Consider the following 27,642-nt stretch of genomic DNA (forward strand, 5'->3'; position numbering starts at 1 on the left):
GTACACGTTAAACGTTCCATTCAAAAGGAAGGAGAAGAAAGAAGGTAGTCATTGCACATACAATGATCAATTAAAAACTAAGTTATCTCGTTTCTAACTCACCTTTAGCTTCTAATAGAGGTTGTCGTAAGATAGAATCACTGATACAGTAATCATTAGTCACGTATAGTAAGTGTGTCAGATCATTTACAACAGTCTTTCAAATTTCACAATAATCACGGAGTGTCACTTGTCGCGAAAGATTAAAATAGAAACAAATAATTTGACGAGTACGAAAGCTTAAATATACACTTGCAAACACAATATCGATCATACTGCCAAAATCGTACCTTTCGAATTCAATGTTTTCTTATGTTCATTTGAAACATAACTTTTCCTGTATCTCGAAACACGATTCAGTGCCTAAACTGTAAGACATGGTTGCATGATCTTTGCACTGGAGATAACAAAAAAACAATGAAATACATTCGTGATGTTTGTACTACTTGAATATGTGACGTTGATATGATAAAAATATTTGCATTTACTTAAGAAATGTTTACTTATTTTTGTGTAATTTTATTTTTAGACACGAGTTAAGGTGTCTGTATGTAGTACAACTTAGAGATCGGCATCGGTAGTCGTACCAATTCTAACTTTTTTTGAGGTTAGAGATGTATAGTACATTCGTAAGTTGTATTCCTTTCAATTTATGGTAATTTTGCCTTGTGAAGTACGACCAAACCAACCTTAACCTAATAATAAAAACAAGAAAAGAAAAGTAATAGAAATAGTAATGGGTGCTGTAGTAGTAGTAATAATAATAGCAACTGTTCTAATAGTAGAAATAGTAGGTAGTGAAGTAGTTTTAAAAATAGAAATAATAGGATTAGTAGAATCATACTAATATTTAGACTGTGGACCTTTATGCAGAGTAAAGGAACCAAATAAAAATTTCTTTCTCCTTTTAATTGTCTTATTAAGCTGGAATGAATACACTGGCGTCGTTAAATCTTTTAATATGTCCACATATGTTTTTCTCATAAATGCATAAAACCCGCAGTCTAGTAATAACTATTATGACGTCATAACTGGGAATAACTTGTGACGAAAATATGTAGATGAAGTGCAAAATGGTGAACAAGTTAAAAAAAAACCCATGTTCGACTGATTGAAATTATTAAGAAAAAAAAAAAAATAAATGTCTATTCTGACGGGCGTGGATGGAAATGATATTTCCATATTGGGATCAGAGTCGTCGAAGGGTTTCATCGGAGCATGTATTACTATTTGCCTCCTCGTCACCCGGTTCCGGTGGAAACTTTCGGCGCAGTCAGATATCGAAAACTAACGACACAGTAAAAGGCGAGCGCTTGAAAAAGATTACGATACTCGGCCGTTTGTTCAGAGAAATGGATATCGTGGGCTGCGAGGCGACGCGACGCGCGCGCTGGAAATTTCTATCGATTCTCAGTTAGGCAGGATTCCCAGCGGCCGCTTCTATCTCGAACCTCGCTCCAACCCCTACCCCTTTCACGCTCCCACTTCTTTTCTCCTTTCGCTCATCGATATCTTCGCGAAAGGAGTACTCGAATAACGACTACCTCATCTCTTTTCTATATCTCTTTCTCTATTCCGCTCCACGAGCATTCGCTCCCTGTCTTCTTCGGCTTCTCCCAAACATTACAAACAATACGATTTTCGACAACGTAGGGCAAAATAATAAGACAGTTTACATACGTTTACATATTTCACATATTCAAGGGAACAATCTCATACAGTGAAAAAAGTCGATTTTTTATTGCATTTTTTGAAAGCACAGAACCTTAAAACTACTTTCCCAAAATGTTATGGACTAGACCGAGAATTTTTAAAAAAATAAAAGTTTTAAAAGAAGGGCCTTTTTTTAAGTCCTTGCACTACTACAAATTTTGTGGCTATAGTAATTAAAAATTCGACTACAACGAGTAATAAAGATAGGAACATCTTTATTACTCCGAATTATTATATTGCAATGTTTTTATTCTCCCGGTGGATAAGGATTTTAGGATTCGTGTTATAAAAAAATGTCCATCATTCGAAGCTGATAATTGGGGGAGTGGCGGTACAAATATTTCTCACAGTAAGTTGTAAATTCAGTCAGCTTGTTCTGATATCGACCAAGCGCGATGGCGTGGTTCATTATTGCCTTGAGGATCTTCAAAGAATTTAGTCTAGATCAGTAAAGAGTTTCGAGATTTCAAGAAAAACCCACCCCTGTGGAGAGCAGCTCGGCAAGCTCGTTGGGGTTTCTAACACTTTTTTACGATTATGGAACGGCATACGTGATCGTGCCCAGGACGCGTATCTCGGCGAGCCTGCAGTCCCGTTAAAATTGGATTCCTGAACATACACGCGCTCGGTCGAGGGAAGCTTATTTTCCTTTGACTTGAACTACAGACAGCGTGTTACAATATTAATCAGTATTAATCCTAGGAAAATTAAGGACGGAACTTTCCGGGCCAGCTAGAAAAAGAATATTAGGGGAATGTTTGTCTCGCGTGGAATGCTCCTAACAAGAAAAAGACTTGGCTGTACCTTACACAGTTGCCCCAGAAAGTAAGTCAACGATCGCAATTTGTTTCACTTTTCTCTTATCAACATAACATGAAATCATTGTTTCTATTGTATTTACAAGAAAATAATTATTTTTTGATCATTTGAAGTAACTTTTTCCTTTTCGAAAATGTTAGACATTTCACGAGAAAATACAATTCAAAACCATGGAAGAGCTACTGCATATGAATTATAAAGAAATTAAAAAATTTACTAATTTTTCCGATAGAATGGGAAATGTCCTATTACAATTTTCATTGTAACACGTCATATTACATTGAACTAAATGAACGAAGTCAATGCGAATGCAAACGGATCGTTTCTATGGCGCGTAGCTCGGCAAACTTGCAGTCTCATCAAAACTGTTGACGCATCTTCCCGCGCAATTCATGTGCGAACAACGTGGCAACATGATCGGTTCATTTTTACTCAAGTTACGGGCAAGTCTGGCTAATGGGTTCAAACACATTTAGCTAGAAAATAACTAAGAGAAAAATTCCGTGCGACCAGAAGAATCAAGTCCTCTTTCCTTAGCCCCTTCTAGGCTTTGCAAGACGACATCCACAGCTTCTGATCGTCAGTTTTTGCTAGTTTGCATTCGTTGCATGTTACATTCACAATTTTGCAAGTTGAGAAGAAAAAATTACCTGAAACTCTGTGTACTTGCACTTTATAACGACGAATATCAAAAGCTACATATTTCTGCAAATAATAGTCGGAAATGTGAAAATTTTTCATCAACGTTAACCTCCTGCAATATTACTTTCCTCGCAACTACGATAATTAGAACTTATTGCTAGTTATCACAATAATTTTATAGGTGGGGAAAGAAAATTTATGTTTATTGTATGCCTGCATTTAATAACAGAAAAATAGAATTTTCTTTCGATTTGAAAAGAGCGAAATTATCAGCAAAAGAGTGAAATTTTCATCTGAAGTCTAATTCGATAGTACAGCGTGTATCTAGTAAGTAATTGGTTCGGATAATAACTCGACTGTTAATGAAGATTATTATCGTGTGACGATTATCCTGTAATGCGTTTTTTAATGAAAGTGCGTCGGTGCAGTTGCAATAATTAATACAAATTTATATATTACAAATTTTTATGACTAAAAACAGTATGTATACCACACATTTTTTTATAGCTAAAAAATAATCACATAAAACTTGCTGAATAATCAGTACTCAACAGAATACAGATCTTCCCATGCTATTACCAGTAATGTTGCAAATTCTATGTAACATTGAATCAATTCTGGTCATGTTCACTACTACAGATCAGATTTTCATGATTTTCGTTTCTTGACAACTGGTAGAGCTCGCGAACACGTTGCCGTTGTTTAACGAGAATGGGGACTCGCTTACCTTTGAATGGTGCTGCACATACCGACAACGGATGCAGAATTCGACGAATACGAACCGCGTGACGCGTGGCTGCCCAAAACACGTGCCCGACTGGTTGAGCTACTACAAGCGCCATAGAAAGTTCAAACGTTACTGTTCGAACAATGACTTCTTTTTTTTTTCGTTACCCTTAACATCGCCATTCGCGTATCACGCGACCACAACAGTAAGTAAATGAAAAGTAGCGAGACCAAATAAATTATTAGATTGCTAACTGTTTTAATTCTGTATATGATTGTGTATCCCCTAGACAATATTAATTTCAAATCGCTTTCTCACTTCAAAGCTAAAAGCCTCTGGTTTCAAAATCCACCGTTCGTTTTATTCTAAGATTTTTTCCTGATGTAACGGGCGAGAAACTGGAGACGCGCTTTCTCTAAAAAATGCTATACATTCAAACGTCTGTGAAAACTTGGAAAAGTTGCTAGCTGAACAATTACGTGAAAGAATGGGACTAAATAGTTAATGGTTCGTTTTGAAGTCGTTTGCTGTCGGGATCCACTTCGTTCGGAGTTGGATTCAGTTCAACCGTGGGCAATGTTGTGTCAACTCCCTTTATCAGGAAACGAACATCCCTTATTTTTCCATCACATTGCCAGTACAACATCCTTCCTACGTTCTCCCCTCGGCTAGATTGTACAGACTGCCTCCCAACGATAGGAGGGTTATCTCTCGCCTCGTATGGGACATTTCAGAGGCAATTTGGCCACGATGAGTGTTCAGCTCTAGCATCCTGCCTTAAACATAGAGGGTGTTCCCAAAGGAAGCGTACAAACAATTCGAAACAGAGCTTCTAAAAAATTTAAGGAGACGTCACTGCTGAACTGCGCAGTAGCATGCAAGTATATGCATGAAAGACAAATAACTGAATATGTTACACGAGTTCCATATTTTTTGCATAGATTTTTTATATACTTTGAAACGATTCAGTTCTGGTTGCAGCAATTTATGAATCCTCCATTATAATTCATATGTAATTTATATTAATATTTATTATAAGTTACTGTATTTCTCCAAATATATTGCGTCAATTCTGTGAAAATTGAATCGATATCTATAACGAAAAATATATTCGTAAATGTAAATACGCGTGAAATTATAGTGTTAAAATAAGATAAAGAACTAATTATAGAAAGAAACTAGAAATTGCATCCTATGCACAAGGTCATCTAGTGTACATTGTCCGAGTGAGATGATTCATATGTATGTATGTATGTTTCATGAATTTTCAGTTAATTCAAAGATAAATTCGAACTAATAAATTATTGCGAAATTCAACATCATCCAATGATCCTGAGCTTTTTCGAAGATCATACATTTCACACGCATACGAAACGTTGAGGTCTTGTTTATGACGAATATTATTTGTTTAAACAGCAGAGGCTCATGAATACAGGAGTTATGCGCAGTTTATTAATATTTAATGATATTTTAATGACTTCGCGAAATGCAGAAGCGAAGCGGAGGAGGTTAAGTGGTCGCTTGACTGTGTTTGTCAGACGACTTTTCTGTTTGCGTGCCGGCTGCTCGTTTGTTCCACGTACTGGCATTGTTCTCCGAGATTATTTTTCCTCTTTCGTTTCCTGGTTATCCCCTTGTGCACGTAGCCGGTATAATCGAACGGTTTTTTCTTCTTTCTTTTACATCTTTCCTATGCTTTCATTTGAATTGCTGCGGCACGACGGGAAACTTCATTGTAACATTTAATTAGTCAGCTTCAATGGCAATTCTCATTATTTTCTGCACTTTGTGTTAAGATCGCAGGAATGACATATTACTGATTTCATATTTGAAAAATAATTGGACTTCGAACTGGCACAACGACGCAAATAATATTTCATTATTTCCTTATCGAGGGTATCGTCATTTCCTCGCTAAGCCTTATTAAATTAATAATTCATAACGAACTCATTAAAACATATATGAACATTTTATGGGAAATACGCGAGAAAACATAATCGCTGTTTTCTGTTGCACATTTTTCATTTCTAGTTTGTCGTTCACTTTTAGTTTATCTATGTGTTTAAATATTATAAAAAAATATATCATTGCACATGCATTTAGAAGAGTCTGCACAGTCGTCCTGCATAAGATCGTTCGCAAAGTTACTACAGTAAAAGCGGAAAAATTGTTGACATTGAAAATTTTATTTCTTCTTGAAAATTTCTCAAAACCTGAGTGTCGACAGCGCTAATTGTGTACAACAATCGTGTTCGTAAATTAATGTTATCGAAATAGCTCTTACAACCTGTGAACGTTATTTGTCACTGACAAATGTTCTCGTAAATTAATGTTACTGAAAAAGTTTATGAACACGACATTTGAAATTCCAGTTTCTGGCATAATATGCCACTTTTTGTTTCATTGTAATGCAAATGAACTGGTGCTATATCCCATTTCGTAAATTTTATACCGAATCCTATGATTCAGTAACAGAAATAAGACGATAAAATATGGCTGCCTTAAACATTTCCCGTGACACAATAAATTGAGATCCTCCGTGATTTATAGAGTAATTTCTGTGTAAATAGCAATAACTTAACTTAACAATGCCGGTGGTTGTACGGATGATTCACGAGGTAGGCAGCAAGCGCAACAACGATTGAAATTTTAATGGTCGATCGTTGGAGCGTGATATTTACATGGCCCTTCGATAATGTCAAATATTATACCTGTAATAAATAACTTGTACACAATAGTGGCCATTATTCGGTCGAAAGCGCGGCAAATATATAGGACCCGTCTGGAATTGAAATATCGACGGCTCAACTATTCTATTCTAGTTGAAGTTAATCAACTATTAATAAAGGCAACTGTCGATATTGCAAGGCGACAGTCTCATACTAAAAGTGTCGCTAGATTCAGCGTATTATCGACAGTTTGTACACTTTTAGTCGGCGCATTAAGGTTAAGCTGTTTCGAATAGTTCGGCGTCGATAATTTCTAAGACGTCATTTACTAGTGAAGTGGTTACGGTTGTAGAAAAAAAAATAAGATTATATTAGGTTCTCACCACGCTCTGTTTTATTTTGTCACCCAGCGCGTGGACTTTCAACATTATCAAGAACATAATAACGGGAACAAGAATTGTGTGCAACTGAGAGTAATAACTGAACAACCTCACAATAATTATTGATGTCATTATACATACAATACCAATCACATATTTTCGGACAAACACTCATCAACATAAAATTTCCATATGCCATACTCCGAGGGTGTCACTTGGGTAACACTCTTTGTTGGAATGATTTAAGCGCCGATTTTGTGTTCTTCGGATGAGTAAAACTTGCCAGCGATTGATTTCTGTCGAGACTCTGAGAAAGGGAAGAGGATTTCATGATTCGTTGAGTTGAAATGGAACCTACCTCCTCCCAGAGATAGGGAAGCTAGAATACATATTACCTGTGATCAAAGTAGGTGCGAGCGAACAATAAACTGAGATAGATTGAAGCTGGAGTGCACACGTGTGCCCCATTTTGAACAAGTGTACAGATTACTTTCATTGTTGAAAGATTGGCGGCAACGGTTTTGTAGAAGTCGTCCTCACGAAACGGGAGTTTTAATCACGTGAATGCCGTTCGTGTCATCAATAGGTCATTGTCTCGATACGGCAGAGCGGATAATTGGGGATCGTGAGAATTTCTGGTTGAAATGAGGGCTTCAGTCATTCTAGGAGATCCAAAAGAATATGCGAGTGGAGGAAATTCGATGTAAGAACAGAACAGTATAGCTAAAGTGAATTGACTTGTTCCACAAAATGCTTACTAGGTGTACAAATTAATTCGTGGTTCTCATAATCAATTGTAAATTTATTTTATATTCCAGTTTTTTGAGTGGAGCAAATTCGTAGCAAGTGTCTTAATCTAAGCGCAATCATCGGGTCCGTGCTCCGACATAGATCGTACAGTTCTACTATTTTTTGTGACCTCACCGACCACGCTGACCGTAGAAAGACTAGGTTCGTGATGTATGTAGATGAGTCAACAGCATTGTACTGCAGGGAGTTTTGACAAGCGTTATTTTTCAGCTGACGACTAGTAGTGAATCAATCCCGTGGAAGTTGCATTATTATTCTACACTTTTGATAAGCATGGCCACTTTTATGGTCTAGGTCTAACTTTTCGTGTATTCAATAACTTTTAATGTATCGTAAACCTGAAGATACGTTGCAATAAGTAAGAGGTCCACTGGGAACGTGAACTTTGGGCTTGCCCTCGTTGTAGACTTTACGATGGCAACTTTCTACTCAACAACAGTTTCTTATAGCTGGTAGTCCCGTAGACAACTTAAATCCTACCCGCAGGTTATAACAAACGCGATGATCTGTTTTACACCAACCACACTCCCGAGATAGCCTACCAGTAAGTGACCGAACACCAATGAGTGACCGTTTTCAAATAAATATTAGGGGGACCCATAAGTCATTAATTATTTTGAAATTTAAAACAAACTTTGTAGTCAATTCAAGTTTTTATATCTTAAGGGGGCCGGCATGCATTTGGCCTTGACTGTCACGCTATGTTACGCTATGCCTTTTTTTCTAGACATTTTACGTCTTAAATAAATAAGTAATTAATTAAAAATGCATACCATCGTGTTTGTACATGTCTTTGCTACGTCTGTATAGAGCCCTTTTTTCGATACGAACACTAAATCTCGCGAAATTAAGAGAATCTCTCAGCGGCAGCCATCTTGTGACGTCATACTTGCTTCAGAATTCGAATTTTCTGCCGAATATTGTTAATTACTCCGCGATGAGGTAGAAATTCGAAATTTGGGCTCTATACAGACATAAATTGGACTTTTAGGAAACACAAGTGACCACTTTTAAACTGCTCATTGCAATATTGAAGCGATAGTTTGAAAAGGTTTTGACCCATGCATAAGCATATGGATTTCAAACCCTGCCGGCCCCCTTAATTTATTACATAATCTCCATCATAATCAAGGACAGTTTGCCATCTTCCCTGCAAATTTTCAATCCCCCTCTTATAGAAATCCAGGGTTCGTCAAGCAAAATATGACTCAAGGTGCCTCCTTGCATTTTCTACAGAAGTGAATGTTTTATTTCTTAAATAATGCTCCAGAGATCTGAAAAGATGATAGTCGGAGGGAGCAATATCCGGTGAGTACGGGGGGTGCGGTAAAACTTCCCATTGCAATTCTTTGATTTTTTCCTGAGTGAGTGTCGCTGTATGGGGCCGGGCATTGTCAATATGCAGTATTACACCTTTCCTGTGGACTAAAAATGACCTCTTTTTCAATAGTACTGAATACAGCCATTGTAATTGCTGACAATACAACTCAGCAGTAACTGTTTCTCCAGGTTTCAACAACTCAAAGTCAATTATGTCGCGACAGTCCCACCAAATGCACAGTAACACCTTTCTAAGTGATAAGCTAAGGTTTAGGGGTTGATATTGCGGTTTGATTTGCAGAAAGCCATTGCTTGGAACGCTTTATGTTATCATAAAGAATCCATTTTTCATCTCCGGTAACGAATCTGCTAAGAAATGGATCTCTACGAAATCTGGATAGCAATGAAGTGCAAATTGATCGACGAATATTCTTGTTGGTCTCAGATAATTGATGCGGTACACATATTCCTTGCCTATATGTCTTTCCCATTTCGTGTAGGTGCCTTTGTATAGTTGACCATGTGGACCCAAGGCCTCTCGATAATTCTTGCATACTTAATTTTGGATCAGCTTCCACTAGAGATTTTAGGGTGTCATTATCAATTTCAACTGGTCGTCCACTTGGAGGCCTGTCAGAGAGATCATAATCACCAGCAGCAAACCTTCTGGACCAACGTTGACACTTGTTGACCTTCAATACATCTCCATAAACATCGCAAATTTTCTTTGTTGTTACCGTTGCATTAAATCCCGCATGAAAATGAAAAAGTATGCAATGACGAATATGATCCTCGGAAGGTACGGACGCTGCCATTTTATTACAGGGTTGTAAAAAAAAATTATACTTGTTAGAATATTTTGAACACAGGCTGCTTTACCGGAAACTGTAAAAGAATACGTGTTTCCTCTTCAACGATCGGTACAGAACTAAAGGCAAAACAAATTCTTTGCAAATAATTGATTACTTATGGGTACCCGTAATACTAACAGAAAGAGTATGCGCAGGGTGCCCTAAAAATGTTGTACTTCATTGGAAGGGGAGGTTACTGGGGTCATTTGAATTAACTTTTTCCTTTGCTAAAATGTTCTCCGCGGCTTTGTTTAGGAGTTATTAACGAAAAACAAGGGCCAATCAGAGCGCGGCTACACTTAGCGCAACGTTGGCATTGGCCAAGCCAGAATCTGTCCGCTGTAGCCGCTCTGTGATTGGTCCGTGTTTTTCGTTCAATAACTCCTTTACTAAGCCACGGAGAACATTTTCGCAAATGAAAAAGCCAATCGCTTCAACAATTTACTGTTTCATTTCACTTGATCCAAAAATGCATTTCCAAAAATTAATAAGCATAAAATTATTTCGTAAAATTGAAATACTCATATTTTCATGAAATGAGTTTTCCCTGATTTTACAGATTAATTTTGAACATTCATTTAAATTACGACCAAAAATACTATCTTTGCTTGATGATGGCATTTTCAGTTAATGACCATTTCACATTTCAGAATAAGCAGAAAACTTAACTTCGTTGAACTTGTTTTGGGTCCTAGAGGCTATGATACTCCAATAATTTTTACTAAAACCTAAACTAACATTGCCTTTACACGAAATGCCATTACTCGAAGATTAAAAACTAAAAAAAAATGATAAAATAATTATCAGAAAATGTCGAAGATGAATAAAAGAATTATTATAATAACAACGATATAAATCGTAAATTATAAGTAACGCAAAAGAATTAATTAGTTAAATACTTTTGTGGTAGAATGATTGACCAATTGTCGTTACACTTTGGATATTAACAATCTAGATATTATTACTAGGTCATATTCACGTATTAAGAATTATCAAATTGCCGCAATGTTGCGGTTCTTAACAGTGCATCTCAAGGCTGATAACTTTCAATTAACTAAAAGGCAAATCATTCATTAAAAAGTAAACCCGTTGGGAGTTGGGACTAGCGCCCCCACGGATATCATTAACCGCATGGTAAATGAACCAAATATGCCAGCACCTGTTCGGCAACTATCTATGGTAACCCCAGTGGATCGTACGCTTCGTCCAGCAAATCAAATTAAATCATCCTCGGGCACGATTAAATACTGCCGGATGCATCGCTTGCGCCTACGTCTAAATATTCGCAGAACTCCATTAATGACGGTGACTGTCAAATCTGACTATGAAAGGGATGATTAAAATATTTTGACACCTACAGATTGTACGCGGTAATGTAATTGAAACATGCATGGGCTTTATAAATTATGTAGGAATGGCTCTCCGAGTACTGAACTTGTCACATAAGGTGTTTTTAAAATATATAAAATTATACGTCAGATCAGAATTATATCGTAAATAATTAAAACATAATACGTATTTTATATTTTTCAGTTGTCCACTTCCATGATAAGTTTCGTTAGTCGTGTAATAAACACAAGGCTACTTGTATAGCAAATCCGAACTGGATACTGTACAATACAAGGTAGATTGATAACATGACGGTGAAATTTGTTTACAAAGCATCGTTTTCGGGGTAATTGAATTCGATACTTTATACAGCGCTCGTGTTAAATTTCACAAACAATTGTGTGGTTGTTCAGTACGCGTTTGTTACACAACCAATCGTTTTTAAGAGTTTCAAATGGTGTTTTCAACATGCGATGCGCCAGAGCGAACGGTATCGTATTGTTAAACCGAGTTATTACTTTTGACATGTGGGTCATATTTTCTATAATTCGTTGCGGCGCGCGTACACATCCTGTTGGAGATTATAACAGAGACAGGTTGCTGATGCGAACTAATGGGACCTGCTGATTCCTGTATAGTACGCACAAGCGGAATTTTCAAATGTTTAATCACCATTGGTCTTCGAAGTTAATTTATTGCTTTTCGGTTCTAGCAAACACGTATGCGTTCAGTGTTTCAGCTGGCAACTCGATAGAAATTAACGCGTCGTAAACCTCCAAATACGACACAACAGTCTGGAGTGTGCTGAGGAGACTGCTGAGTGCGTCCCGGTATTCCTGCAGACCACTTCACGGGTCATTTTCATCCCCTCTTGAGTACTATGACCAGTGGCCCGCATCCCTGTAAGTGCCTCCTTACGATTGGAAATGCAATTCCTTATTTATAAGCTAAACCCATTGATGCATCATATTTAGTACGGCACCACAGAAGAAAGTTGCTCAGACAATCGTACCGTCGAAAAGTTGAAAACAATCGAATTTCACGAAACACATACAGTGAATGAAATTTGTATATGAACACTAATATTTTATAAAAATTTTTAAAAATATTATTACTACGTTACCTACCAGCGATTATTTCATAATTTTGAAAAGTGTACGGTCCGTGGCTGAAAACTTTTTACACGCTGTGCATGTATCCTATAACGAACGAATGCTGTAATTATACAGTAGATTTTATACATTCGTGAGAAAAGATGAGTAGGGAAAATTTTGAAATTAATTTTCTACGAAAAGCAATTTCTCTTTGGCTCTTCTGTCTGACAATTGGTGGAGACAATTTTTATTTTGCATGAAGATCCGCAGTTAGGCTGAAACGAACAAGGTTCTAGAACGAATTAGATCGTTTCAGGATACCCGACTGTACAACACATTTATTTCGTATACATACGTAGAACTTGCACTATATTCTCCCGCGAGATCGACAGAGACCTTAACAAAGGGACAACGCTCACCAGATAGAGATATAAATTTCCGGCAGAGTTTTCTACCATTATTGATAGAGAACGTTTCTCGTCGGTATAGACGTATATTTTCACAGGTGTCGGTCTTCCTGTGAGAATACGATACCAGGAGCTTACAGAAACTTCTCCTGACAAATAGTCGACAATCTGGGAATGCACGGTTGCATTCGTGATACTCGTGGACCTACCGTTGTAGAACTTTCGCCATAACCATTGCTCATTCAACTGACACGTTCGGAAAACGTTCTTTGTTTACATTTCCCTGGGCAATACACCTGTCTCCCCCGTTCTTATAGCTACACCTTGTTTCTCTCTCTCTCTCTCTCTCTCTCTCTCTCTCTCCCCCCTCTCTCTGACTCTCTCACACTCTTTGCCTACTTTTCTTACCCCCTACGGGCTTTCCTCGCTCGAGCACTTTTAGCGTGTGTGCATTGGTAGAGTTTCCACGGGGGTCGCAAGTAAAACAAACAAATATTTGCCGCGTCACTGTTTCACCACTTCGTCATCGAAAATTTCGCCACACTGCGGGTTATATCAATGCAATGCGGTGGCTGTTGCGGATATCAGTGACTCAAATGACAATGCTGTGCCCGGAAACTCAACGGCTACAACAATCATAATTAAACTAAGCGAACTTCCGTGACGCGCAACGAGCAACTTTAACATTCAGGCAGCATAGAATTTTTACTTTGCCGCATAACCTATAACTATGTTCGTAACGAAAAGATCATATATCGTCAGGCATAAGGTTAAGATGCTGTGTCGTGATAATACATTCTATCTTCTAGATGCTCATCGGATATTTTCCTAAAGAATAACCCCAGTAATTTTTGTCCCATCTGTTACCGAGCATCTTGCGTAAATCATTCAGCTCACTGGACTCCTTCCGATAACCAAGAAATGTTCAAATAAAATGATTCACGATTCGTTTCTCGGATCCGGAAGTTATGCTTCCACTAATCACTCGAACGGTGGCTATTCCCTCATTCATAAAATCGTGAAACTCCCTCCGATCGTTTTCCCTGGCCAAACTTCCGAACACAATTCGTGATCAATGGATCACCTTGCCGGAGGGACTCCCTAATACGCCATAATGAACTCTGATGGAATTCAATCGGAAGTCCTCGAGAACTTCGACCCCGGTACGTTCCTGTTGCGAATACCTGGCCCGTATATCGCGAGGATTGCATATAAAGTGCACTGCTTATGATAGATCATCTCCGCAATGGAAACCAGCCTCACTATCCACGCTGGCATCGCAAATAGCTGCATACGTATGTAGATTCGAATATTCTCTAGGCGAAACATGGCAGAATAGATTCCTCGAGAACCCCCTAAGACTACGTAGTTTCATAAACGAAGATTCCGTTTTCGTTTTTGATAGTCGAACTCAAGCCAAGTTTAGCCGAATTTCTTAGATTGTTGTTTGCGTGTGATTGTTACCGATGCAGGGAACAATCTTCTCTCAAGTTTCTAGTTTCCTGTGCGATGTTTTATATTTTGTAAAACTTTAACACAATTCATAACTACGATGTAGAGCAACGTTATTAAACAGTTTATAACTGCGATGTAGAGGAGCACTATTAACCTTTCAACACTAAACGTATCAGCTTCAAAAGTATCTGGTAAATATTGCCTTACAAAAATGGCAACACTATAATTGAAGTCTACAATTTTCAACATAATAGATGCTTGGACAAGGAAATTTATTCCATTATTTTCCACAAATGAATTTTTATAGTTTCAATCATTGGAAAATATAAAACGGTCATTTCACCGTGGTAGGTTTAGTGTTAAATTAAAAGAAAATGATAGAATATAAATGCAAAATCGTCACAGGTCGAAAGTAACATATTAAGGCTGTTGAATTCTCTTAATCTCTCTACTGTTCCAAATTAGAGCTACTCATTTTGCTCATAAATGCATCAAATCCGTCATCCAGATATTATACTCCGGAAGTTGAAATAGGTAAACGTTTTTATAGTGAAGTTTAAATAAATCGACGTGAAATGGGGTTTAATTTCCTCTATGAATGGTTTCAAGAAATTAAAGGGAATGTGACACGGTATGCGGCATTATTAAAGTGTGTATTTTATGCACGTTTTATGACTTTTAAACGCTATAAATACATGCACGTTTCTGCAATTTTTTCCTGTTGCTAATAAGTAATTCTTATGCAGTAATAATATCAGAATAGCCTGCGGATTTTATGCATTAAGAAAATTGAGTAGGAAAAATTTAAGATAGCAAACAAATCTTTTAATTTTATTAATGTATATATATTGTTTTCAACTTAATAAAATTGATAAAGAAAGGAAGAACTTTCTATGTGGTTGCTATTTATTGCAATTGCTGCAGAAAATTTTTAGTTTGCATATGGACCCAATGTATCGTGTTAGGTTGTTCATCCTGTATATTTACACAGTGTGATGGAAAGTATAGTACAAGTGTACATACTGTGGTATCTCCTCACTCAAAAAAACGTGTAGTATCAAACTTTCTTCCAGTTTGAAAATTCATTGAGCACGCATGGTATGAAGTAGACATTGACTGTGTATACGCCTTTCGAATTCTCCCTTTTGTAAATATACTCAGCGGTTCGATAACTACTAGTTCTTGGGGATCTGGGGTCGAGCTCTTTCTGGAAACGGGTAGTTATCGGTAGGTCAATCGCCTGCTCTCCTCGTCGCGTCGTTCGTTTAACTGCGTTTTCGTTACGATCAAACATATGGATAGGTGGGGGGGAGGGGTGTCACACTAGATGATAATGAGAGCGAGGGGCTTCCCTAATGGGTAGTTATTTGACGAGTAATTATCGATTGGCTACTGTGCATAATTGAAGAGCGACGATAAAGATAATGTCACAATACTTTGCTCAGAGATCGAAGCAAACCGTTATTTTTCATTTCTAACAAATTCTGTTCCTTATATGCTTCATTTAGGAAAATGTAGAACCCCTTAACTGTTGTAAATAAATGAAAACTTTTCAACAGTATTTGTATAGAGTAGATTCTGTGGTGTAGAATTACATTTGCCGTGACCTGCGGTTTTATACAGTTTCACGAGCGCCCGTAATTATTCACCGTCGGGCGTTTTTCTGCCATTCGATCAAGACAGTAATCCCACGTGTGATGAAACACGGATTATCTGAGATTCCATTCGATCTACAGGCGCCTCAACACCCAATCAGTTTTCTTCGTGACGAGCCCTGAATTAACAGACAAACGAGTAAGAAGAAAATCTGCCTATAGAATGATTAAAAATGCTTCTATAAAAAGATTTTGTCGTCAGTGCGTTGCAGATCTAACATTTTGAAAAATTCCACGATACCTTTCGTTCGGAGTAATTTATAAAACATGAAAAACATTTTCCATGCTTAAGTCAACATTTTTTTTTTCTTTATTATTGGACTGCGGATCTTCATGCAAAATAAACAAAATTCTGCATCGATTGTATGACACAAATTTTTTGCACGTCAGTATCGATTAGTTTTTTTTTATTACGTAGTTTAAATTATGAATGTATTCACTTGTCACCGAATTGACAAGATTCCTTTTAATAAGAACAGTCTAGCGCTTATCGCAACGATGTAAATTGTTGTATATAAATATTAATCATTAAAGATTTAATTAAATCGCCACGTGCAATACGGCCAATTTAATCGTTAATCGTGATCAATTACAAGCGATTAATAATCAACAAACTTGCGATGTTAATCGCATACATAACCAGAAAATAAACGCGTCCCAGGTTATAGTCCGGAATCGTGAATTCGATAAAAATGTTCCCCGATATTGATCTTAATTAAGACTCACCACATCGATGAGCTGCGACAGTTTCAATTTGATGCACACACGCAGCACGTCCGAGGTATTCACTACGGGGCGCACTAGTTTATTGTAATTAGATAGAAGATCGTCGTAAAGACGCTTGGCATCCGGATTGCCAGCGACAACACCATGTACCACTAATGCCGAGAGAAACCATACGCGAAGTGTTTCCCCTATTATGGGGGGCATCATGGTCCCCTGACTCCTCCACTATGACCGACACACGCGTCACCCCTTTAACCCTCCCACAACACGAACCGTGAGTCACAAATCTGTAACAAATCAAGCACAGTTAATATTAATTCACATTATCATCATTATTATTATCATTTATGCAAAATCGCCTTACAGGGGACAATATCCTTACAGTGTACGACGCCGATTTTAATGAAATTTAAGTATGGCATAGTTCAAACCTACAGAAACGATGCTCTTTACAAAAAAAAAATCTGAAAAAATTAAGAACATCACTTCCGACAAATTGCTCACTGCTGAAATCTTTGAGAAATATGCATTTTTTCGGAGTTTCGGAGATTTTTACTTTGCCCCATTTTATGTTCACCTAATCTTACAAATCTGAAAGTAAAAATAAAAAGTAAATAAATAGCGGTAAGTGTACACAATACACCACGACCGACGAATTAATTCATGCAAAGCGTACGAAGTGAAAGTGTCAAATGGTAGCAGAAAACTAATAGCCTTTTCTTTTAGAAAAAAGCAATTTACGTTTTGTTTTCCACAACTTCCTTTAGTTTTAGTTAATACATTTTCCGGAACATGAAAGTCCAATTAGATGAAAATGGATGTCTTGGAACTTAGTGTAAGCTCCACGACAGTATTAATAGCTTTTTAATGTCTCGGAAAATACGATTACAGCAACTCTCTTAATATACATTAACACGGAACCGATGTGCGATAAATGAAGTTAAATTAAAATCCAGAGCACGCTACACATCCAATTTACATCTTCTAACGATAGATCGTCGGAGACACTTTGCGTCTTTTCTTTCCATTCTTCTTGCTTAATCTCGAAGGTCTTTGATAATTACTTAGAAATTAAATGTCCATTACTACGTTCAAAACGTGCTCTTTAACATGCGCAAGTATTGCGAGTTTTTGAATTGCGAAAAAGAGTTTGTGCAGTTCTATAGTACTATAGTACATTTTATTGTGACCCAAAAGTCACTAGGCCATTTAAAATTCAAATTTCACAAACGAATGAATGTGCATTTTCTTTTTAAATAAAAGGGTTATTCCATTTAGAATGGTCTATTATACGTGTTAGTTAAACATTAATTCTCGACTAGATATATCTCGATTACGGACTAACTGTTGTAATTTCTGAATAACGAGTAATTATGACTGAATGGGTGCAATCAATGTGTAACAGAACTAATGGAAATAAATATAATCCTCTGGCATTGTTAATTACTTAATTATTTGCGAAGTGATTCTAATTTATTTACCTGTCTGTACTCCGTATTGTTTACAGTGTAATATCTATCATGATAAATACTAAAATGTATCCCACACGAATTGACATTGTCACTCGTCACACGCAAAAACTGACGAAGCTGTAATACAGCATTCTGCGAATGTACTGTGCATATTAATAAACATTCAAGGTAATGTTCATCGTCGATAATGCATTGTCTACAACGAACAATCGTGAATTGTAATGCTCTGTCAATTATTTCTGCCATAATAGAAGCACAAGCTTTGATTATTCGATTCATCGTTTACCAGCAGCAGATCGCTTCTAGAGGCATGGCTGACGATACAGCATGATGTCACACAATGAACATAGTTCACATAGCATTCGAATGCTGCTTTAGAATTCGGTCTCTTTTTGGTAACCAATGTCATAACTTCGTAGCATCCGGCTACAACATGCAGTAGAAAGTAATAAATATTAAAAAAGAGATATTAAATTTTTTTCATGAGAATCATATACATATGTGATATATCTCTATTTTAATATTCATTATGTTTTAAAAACAAATGATTAAATATTATAATTAATATAGACACGGTAATTGGTACCCCCACAGTAATTGGGTCCCTAACCATAGTTTCGACCAATTTCATGACGTGACAATTTTTCAATTAATTCCACCTGTTTCATAGATACACGGCCCACTGCGAGACTCCTGCTGAATACGTTGAATAGAAATGTGAGTAACTGTTAGAAACGAGGCAGAGAGCACAGGCATGGTTAATTTATCACAAACAAAAACATAGGCGAGCGCAAGCGTTGCTATTAAAGGACAACGAAGTGCTGAACCCATCATTTCCGAAGCGGTGCATCGCGAATCGACCAACGACTGATTGATTCGCGTATCACGCGGAACGCCATTACAGGAAAGTACGGTGCAATTCGACGAGATAACCGCCGGATGTAAATTTCTGTCTATATCTGACAGCGTTTAATCCGATTTTCAACGATCGTTATGGAGCTTGTCTGATTAGTTCAAGTAAAGTACTCATCAGTGTTAAGATTAGGATTATCTCAGTGGCTCTGCCACTGAGATATTAAATCCCCCCCCCCCTGCCAGGAAATTTCAATGTTCCATCAAGGCTATGTTTAGCAAAAGTATAGGCAACATTATCCGTCACACAGACAATAAATACATATTTCGTACATTTTATATCGTACATTTTATTTGACCTCTGAAATTGAAATGAAATATGAAATTAATTTCTAATATTTTTAGAAATACACGAAACTGTGTACCTGGATAGTCATGAGCAATATTTGTATTTCATTTTCATCACTAGGAATCTTGCAGTCAATGAAAGACAGCATCATCAACATTTTAGTATTCTTAAGATTAAGTATGAAATATAAAATTCTGAACGAACCACCGCCATATTTTACGGACATCTTTACGTAGCCCCTTCTGCACGTTTCCTACGTTGTATTCAAACGTATTGTCATGTGCCATTTTTATTCATTCATTCCATTTTATTTGAAAATTGCTCTTTGCTCTATATAACATTCTTCCACGAATTGACTAGATTTTTTCCTGATACGAGACGGATTAGTTTACTAGCAGTTGTACACAAAAATTTTTGGAAAAATTGCGTTTGGCCGGAATCGCGGAAGGCAATAGTAAAGATCGTTTTTTACGATCTTTTTCACGACCTTTTACGAAAATTGAAAAAATACGTTTGCTAGATTTATGTCTGTTGTATACAGTTATAGGTTGAGAGTCGCGAAATGCTGCGATTTTTACAGTCTTTGGCCATTTGTAGCTCGGGACAACTTTGACCGATTGCGATAAAATTTTCAGCACATACATAAATACGCTGTAATATAAATTCGTTCGGTTGCAAAAATAAATACATAAATAAGATTTAGTTCAGGATCGTTGTAAAGATACATAACTGTTAATAAAAGGAAGTTACTTGCAGCCAGGAATTATATACAATTGGTTGAATAGAATTCTGAAAAAGTGATACCGAACGTAAATCTACAAACCATATTTTTTTCACTTTCGTTACTGGCTCAGAAGAGGACCGAATATATACTATGCTTCTCGCAATTCCTGCCACTTAAAATTTCATAAAAATTTTATTTACACATCATGTAGCAAACTATTCCTTCCAAGTTCTTGAAAAAACTCGAGTTACTCAATTTTAAAGGGTGCAGGAAGACTTCTTTTGCCTCACTTTGTCCCCTATGAATTTAACAAAATTCGAGACCGAAGGTTCTAATTAATATTTGCAGTATCCACGCGGTTTTTTTTTCAGCCCCGCGCGTTATGAGTTTTCGGCTATCAGTCACAGAAAGGAACAATGAATGCGAGCTGTCATTGGGAAGTCCTGCAATTATTTGTCCCCGTGTGACCAGGGATTTGAATGACCCGTAAGAGACTAAATTCGCTCCTCTTCGAGGCATCGTAGCTCTCGAATGGGTGTTCCGCGTGTCGTATTTCAAGCGGATGTCACCGCACGCACCGATACACAAGTGGAAACGTGAATTTACGATGGATCGTGCGTACATGCGCTCACCAACGACCAAGGATCGATCAACACTCCGGCTCTCTCGCCTACACTCCCTGACTGGTCTCTGCACAGAGGCCAGACCGCGAATGTCTAATTACTTTTACGCTGCTAACTAGGTCAACGATATTTTATTTTGGATAATCGCGCCCCCTTCAGAAAAGGTGACCTTCTTTCTAAAAGAAAAAGAGGCACGGAGAGAGAGAGAGAGAATCTTTTCCTCCGCCGTCGTCGCACACCACCGAATCCTTAACAACCACGTCTTCGTTCTTGATCCCTTTACACACACACACACACGCGCACGCACACTCGTTCGAGAAAATATTCGCCGATGAAACTTGGTCAGGTTTCGGCAACTCTTTTCGCACGGTGTTGTCCGATTGAAAAACATTATACGTCCTGGAACAAAAGACTATGGGGCGTACTAGCAGTAAATTTCTTCGATGCAGTAGAATACCCATTCATTCATCAGACAAAAGTTAACGCTTACCGCAGTCCCATATTTCATATATGGGTCGATATTTGGAATAAGAACTCATCGCATCGTACGTCTTCGAAGACGAAATTATTAAAAGGTGCACAATATTATCCGTTAAAATGACGGATATTAGATTTTTTATTTTAGAATTATTAAAATTGTAGAGACGCTACATTTACTAATTCATGACGTATTTCGTAAAAAAGGATGTGTAATTTCCCAATAAACTTATTATATTAATCTTTATATTTATGTTATCTTCTTATTTTTCCAAGGCAATACAAACTAGTTGGTTTTAGTGCTCGGTTGTTTGTGTACAAAGTCTTTTGAAAATTTGTAGAATAAAACAATGCAATCTATTTAGGAGAGCAGTCTTGTTATTATTACTTTTAAACAAGCAATTGCCATTCCCTGTGTTGATGTTTAAACATTTGAGCTATGAACGTGTTCGCGTGATTCTGTATTCGCAAATAGAAAATTCACAGTTCTCGAATTTTATTCGAACAATATCTTGCGCAATAAAAGCAAATACGCCACATAATTCTTGCTTAATTAACTCGTCATTCAACTTTTAATGCTGAGTATATACCGTTCATTTAGATAGAACATTCGAGTTTACGTGCAAATCATTTCATTTTACTCAACCACATTCGTTTTGAGTACTTAAAGGTTTTTATATGTAGCAATTATGAAAGTAATTTATATTCGCAGATTGTTTGATAGATGCGGGTACGAATAGAAAAATTTCTTTCCGTTAAACAAGACAACTGTCGACGTAAACGGCATCGAAATTGCAGTAATAAAAAAGAAATTTTAGTGTGTCGTATTTATCTTTTGAAACTGACCACCTTCTCCACGCTCACACACACGCATGTATTGTTTGTAATTCAACACGGCACATTATAGCAACTCGTTTCTAGTTGGACACAGTTTACAGATACTCTCTCTCGCTCTCTCTCTCTCTCGCTCTCTCTCACTCCCCCCACCCCCCCCCTCTTAAATATAAAAATATACTATAATCTTTGAAGAACAAATTCAGTTAATATTTATTGATACAGAAAGTAATTACTTTAACGCTTCGAGTTACCATGTTAATAAAGTGTGAATAATATACACAGAAGAGCAATTTAAGTTTATCGAGTGATTTACGGAGCGGAGTATTTGTTTTATTAAGACAACAAAGAAAATCGATGGAATCAATTGCGTCGCGTAAATTAGCAAACATAACAGAGCAGTCGAGAGTTGCGTGTTTTTTTACTAAACTACTTGATCAATATTTGCTGACCATTATTTCATAATACAGCTTTAATGAACGAATATTATATATAACAATACCACATGTTATTGTACGTTTTGGTTACTGCAACATGTATTTTCGTTTGAAACAATTATTTGAAAATCACAATGCCTGTGAACTCGATTAAATGGAATTATTGAAAACGAGAAAAATATCATTTCGAATTCGTCTACTGAAAGTGGGCATAATCAAGTTACGCGGTTCACATTGAATACCTGGATGTTACAATTAGTGTCCAATGATGAGCGGATGGTCTCATAAAGTCCTCGCGTCAGAAACGTCACAAACTTTCCGGACAATCTATTAATTCACGTTCGATCAATTGGCGTAACAATTTTCACGGGAACACTAACTCCACTAATAACATGATTCATGCATATACACTAAGGGTTCAAAAGTTTTACGCCACTGCTAATATTCATAGTTCACCGAAGAAATCAAATTGAAGTATCTTATACCTCAGAATTGTCTTTTTCGTGCTAATGAATGATGATTAAACATTCTAAATTGCCTCATTATTATCATTTGATTGGTACGGAAATTTAATGAATGGTTGATTAGAATTTTCTTGAAGGAAAATCTTACGAGAAGGAGTGCATACATGTACCATTGTAAACAGAACTATATGAAGATAGCCATTTGGTGATGAAAATGTATCAGTGTGTTAATGTCGTAGTTAATTTTATTTCTAACATGTAATGAGAATTTAAAAAATTTGCTAGAAATGGTTTTCGATGATTTTTATTAAAAAATTGGACAAACCTTCTTTTTAAACAAACTTCAACACTCACTAATCATTTTTCAATTAAACAAGAATATACACAATCATATTCTATAATTGATTTTCAAATTATCTGTACACATTCGTATATATCTAGGAGAAGCCAAATTAAATTGGTTTTCTAATTTCGGAACTCCTACTTCAACATTCTATATAGTTATGTTAAAAATTATATAACTGCGTAAAATCTGTGCACAGTTATATATGGGTCATACTAAATAAAAGTCCTCGTCAATAATTGTTTTAAAATATTAAAATTTATACAATGACAAAAAAGTTTACCAGAATAGGTTTGTCAGTAAAATGAACAAATTTCGACATTGCTAACTCACATCTGCGTAAAAATTTGTCAAAATGACATTAATTTATCGTTTTTATTGTTGCGCTTTATAGGAACATACGCGATACCGGAGATCGAACGAAAGATTAATCGATTTAAACGGTATGAAAATTCTTAATTACTATTCGTACGTTATTGTAGAAAACCTCTACAAAAGACGATAATAACTTAGATATCCCTTATGAAACGAATACTTCTATCGTTCAAAAATGTTCATGTTTATATTCGCAAATTATTCTCATCCGACCGGGTATGTTTATTAAATAGTATCCTGTTGAACTTCCATAGCATACCATTTTTAAGCAAATCAAATTCGGACTTCTCGAAAGCTCTCGCGGTGCAGAATCCACAGCTGGATCCTGAACATTTTCAAATCTCTGAAACAACTCTGTAGAAGTATTGTACATGCGAACTAATGGATTGACGAAAATTTCTGAAACTACAGAACTCGGTTCTGTTTACGTTCCGTACAAGCCACCCCCTATCACAGTGCAACATCCATTCCCATGGAATCTTCGAAAAGCTCCAAGGTCACTCTGAGCACAAAAATAAGCGATCCGAAACTCCGGAAAACTCTTTCCCAACTTCTCATCACTAGTGTCGTCAATCCACAAAAACATAATCCTGAAGAGAAATCCTCGCGGGATACGGAATCTCCGGTAATAAGCAATCCGTCGCGCCGCGTCGCGTCGATTAAAAATCCGATTTCTGCTCGATGGGAATGAGTGAAGCGTATGGTAAACTGGTGCCATTTCCACGGTTGACAATTTGACAGACACTGACCTAACCCTCGCGCGCTCAAGCCACGCCGGTCTTCAAGCAGCTTCCGTGACCGCTGCACACCCTTACGCACTGCACCCACGACTGAACCAAGGGGGTGAAGACTCCTCTGGTCCGGAGTTGAAGGATTTCGCTGGTGGCGGCGCCACTGGGCACGCACACGTACCAGAAAACCAGGGGAACAGGGGTAACAGGGGTAACAGGGGAATAGGGGAACAGGGGAACCCCCTTTCCCCACCCCCCGCCCCAGAACCAGAGAACGAAGGGCGAGGAGACTACCCCGGGGTCTCGCGAATCTGGACCAATTGTGCGCGCGCAGGAACGCGATTTACACGGTGCACACGCGAGGCGAGACATTGGTACAGTTGTCCGCAAGACGCCAGATGGAAAAAAACCCTGACGCTCCGCCCACGAAACGCTTCTTTGTTCGCGGAACGATCATTTTTCTCTCTTTCTTGCGATCCGTGTAAACAGCACGATTTAATCGATAAATTGATGGGGACGAGATAACAGGATGAGAGTTTCGGGAATCTTTCACCCGATTCAATTGGCTCTGCTTGGCTGAACCCGATCCGCGTTACACACGGTTTCGCAGGGTCGCGTTGTTTTCTAACTGTACGCCACTGTTTCAATAACTTTTATATTTCTCTTCACACTAGATTTATTAAGCAAATGTATTTCCTCGGGTAGAAATTGGAATAAAAATGGCTAAAGATTTGGATAGACACATTCTTGTCATGTTTGTTTAAGCAATGTAAATTAGTCGGTTTCAGTGCTCCGTAATCCTAGGGACGTTGGGTGAATGTACCAGTAAGTACACCATTTTCCGTCAAGTTTTACACAAAGATTTATATCACTGACAATTCTTTTCATCGAATACAAAGTTATAAAGTATACAGTAGGTGACCAAATTATTGGTCACAATAGTGTACAACGTACACATATTAACGACTTTACATTATAATAATTAATGTGTAAGTGGCAGCCCATATACACTGAATTCTTCTTATTTTGTTACGCAGTATTGATATTTGCAAATTACAAATTCACATTTAGTAATAAAGTATACACTTTCCGTTGGCGACAAAGAAATTTATAGTAAGTTAATAAAATCATTACACTCTGTCTTCGAAGAATATTTGCAGAATCATGATTATTTTTACTTATTTACTATGGCCTGTTTTTTCGGAAGAGGAGAGCTGAAATCGTGATTGCGAGAGAATGTATTGGAATGGATCCGGGTTTACGACGAGACGATCAACACATTGATTGCCAACGTGACCGATCGGTCACATGGGGTGTGATACTAATCGTTGACGAGGTTTAGAAATATATTTTCGTTCTGTTAAATTCAAATAAACCCAATTTTACTAGGATTTGTAGAGTGCAAAAGCATTAAAATGTTACCCCAAAAATTCCTGAAACGCTGAATAAAAAACCCGAAAAATTGTCGTCCTACAACTTCGTGTGAAAAAATCTTGCAAAGTCATTCCTCTTTCATACCCCTGCACTAAAATTTAAAAAAATCTCATTTCTTCATTTAAAGTGCAGTAAACTCGGGGACAAAAATTCAGAGATCACTGTAAAGGGGAGACTTTTCTGCAAAAGGTCACATTGAAATGAATGTGGAAAAAATTATTTAAACTCTGTAGACGCGATTTGAATTTGTAAAATTTTTCGGGGAAAAAGCAACTTTAGTTTCCCACTATTTTTTAGAATAAAAAAAAATTCTAGAAAATTTGGCTCGGGGACGCAAAAGTAGAGAATTCACGCTTTAAAATGAGCACAGGCAGAATGTATGACAAATTTTTTACACGAAATTACAGGAGAATTGAAGTCGAGAATTTTTCGATTGTAATCTTTAGTGTTCCTTCAATTTTGTGAAATGGTGTATTAAAGAATCGTTGCACTGAAATTAGGCCTAGTTATTTGAGCCAGTCTATTTGCGAAGCAGATGCAACACGAGTGGGGATGAATCGTGGCTCAGCTATGTTCGTTCGAAAAACAGATAATGGATACATAATAAAAAGTTATGCGCAGAGGGTAGAACGTAAAGGTGCGACAAGCTGTTTTCTTTGACACTGTTAAGATCAGCAGAAAATTCTCTCTTGACATTTAATGTTCCACTAGCCTCTTTTATGGCACAAACGGGACATCTCTTCGTCCCCATGGAGACAGCATGACGTATCTCCTTGTGTATTTTAATGAAGTATTATAGAATATATTTTTTTTTAAGCTAAAAGGAACACTGAATTGAAGTATTTGCAATGCTTCATTGAAAAGACACTGCCATTTGACCAATCTATTCTTTTGCGCAATTTTTGGAAATTAAAATTACATATTTGCAAGTACATACATATTTACGTATGCTGAATTTAATACATGATCACAAATATGGCAATTATCGAGTCCTCGTAAATAATTTTAACGACTACTAACTATATCTGTTTACCACATTCCTTAAATTTACCAGTAACAGAAGATAATTTTGAAGACAATTATTTTTATATAAAGAGATATCAAGAGAAGAGCGAATGTGACCCAATTGTGCGTCTAATCCCATAGAATGTGGTTGTATCCAAGAAAGTTATTCTCAGAATGTATTTGCAAAATTCCATGAACACCAGGCATGGCATACCAATGGCAATACCGCTGCGGTGGTTCTCGGAATAATTCGATAAATATTATACATCCCTGATGATCATCAAATTATTGCGTGCAGTCTGACATTTCAATACTCGATACATAATATGTTGATTTCTACTAGATAATTTACATTATTTTCGTTGAACTTTTCTCCACAGAAACTTAATAACATAACCACCATTTCTTTGAAAAGCCATTTGCTCAAAACAGGTCGATTTCTTTTTCCAGGACAAATTCTTTGCGTAAATCTAATTAACTAGAAGCCTTGATGCAGTTAATATTACATAATCTAGAAATACGAGACACTAAAAGTTATGTTAGTCCCTCCCTTTATCGTCCAGGATAGTCCTTCGAGAATTTTACGATAAGCGCTATAATAAATGCTTAAAAATTTATTGAAGCACCGTACGATTTTTTTTATTAAATTTCGAGAGACTACAAAACGGTTCATTGGACAACTACGCGCCGGTTACGCTCTCGATGGTCTCTCGAGACCGTTATGGCGCTGACCGTGTTAAATCAAGGTATAGTACTCAATAAATATTCGTTACAGATTTATTTGAAAATGATACTTCGCAGGTACAGAGTGTTTTAACTTGTCCAAGTAATTTACCTACCGTATTATTATAGCCAACATTAATTGTACCATGTATAGTAAGTGCTT

General features: G+C 37.0%; 1 protein-coding gene across 1 annotated transcript in view; it reads right to left on the reverse strand.

Annotated features, from left to right (window-relative positions):
* Nucleotides 1-24,407, reverse strand: part of Nachralpha4 (nicotinic acetylcholine receptor alpha4) — a 192,867-nt gene extending 168,460 nt beyond the window's left edge. Inside the window, exons 1-2 of the mRNA XM_076792275.1 lie at nt 24,336-24,407; nt 16,637-16,923 (exon numbers count right to left, since the gene is read on the reverse strand). Coding sequence (XP_076648390.1) covers nt 16,637-16,843 — 207 coding nt within the window. The 5' untranslated portion in view covers nt 16,844-16,923; nt 24,336-24,407. The remainder of the gene's footprint in view (nt 1-16,636; nt 16,924-24,335) is intronic.
* Between the last annotated feature and the right edge of the window lie 3,235 nt (nt 24,408-27,642).

Source organism: Halictus rubicundus, chromosome 8 (assembly GCF_050948215.1).
Source record: "Halictus rubicundus isolate RS-2024b chromosome 8, iyHalRubi1_principal, whole genome shotgun sequence".
In the NCBI taxonomy this organism is placed as follows: domain Eukaryota; kingdom Metazoa; phylum Arthropoda; class Insecta; order Hymenoptera; family Halictidae; genus Halictus; species Halictus rubicundus.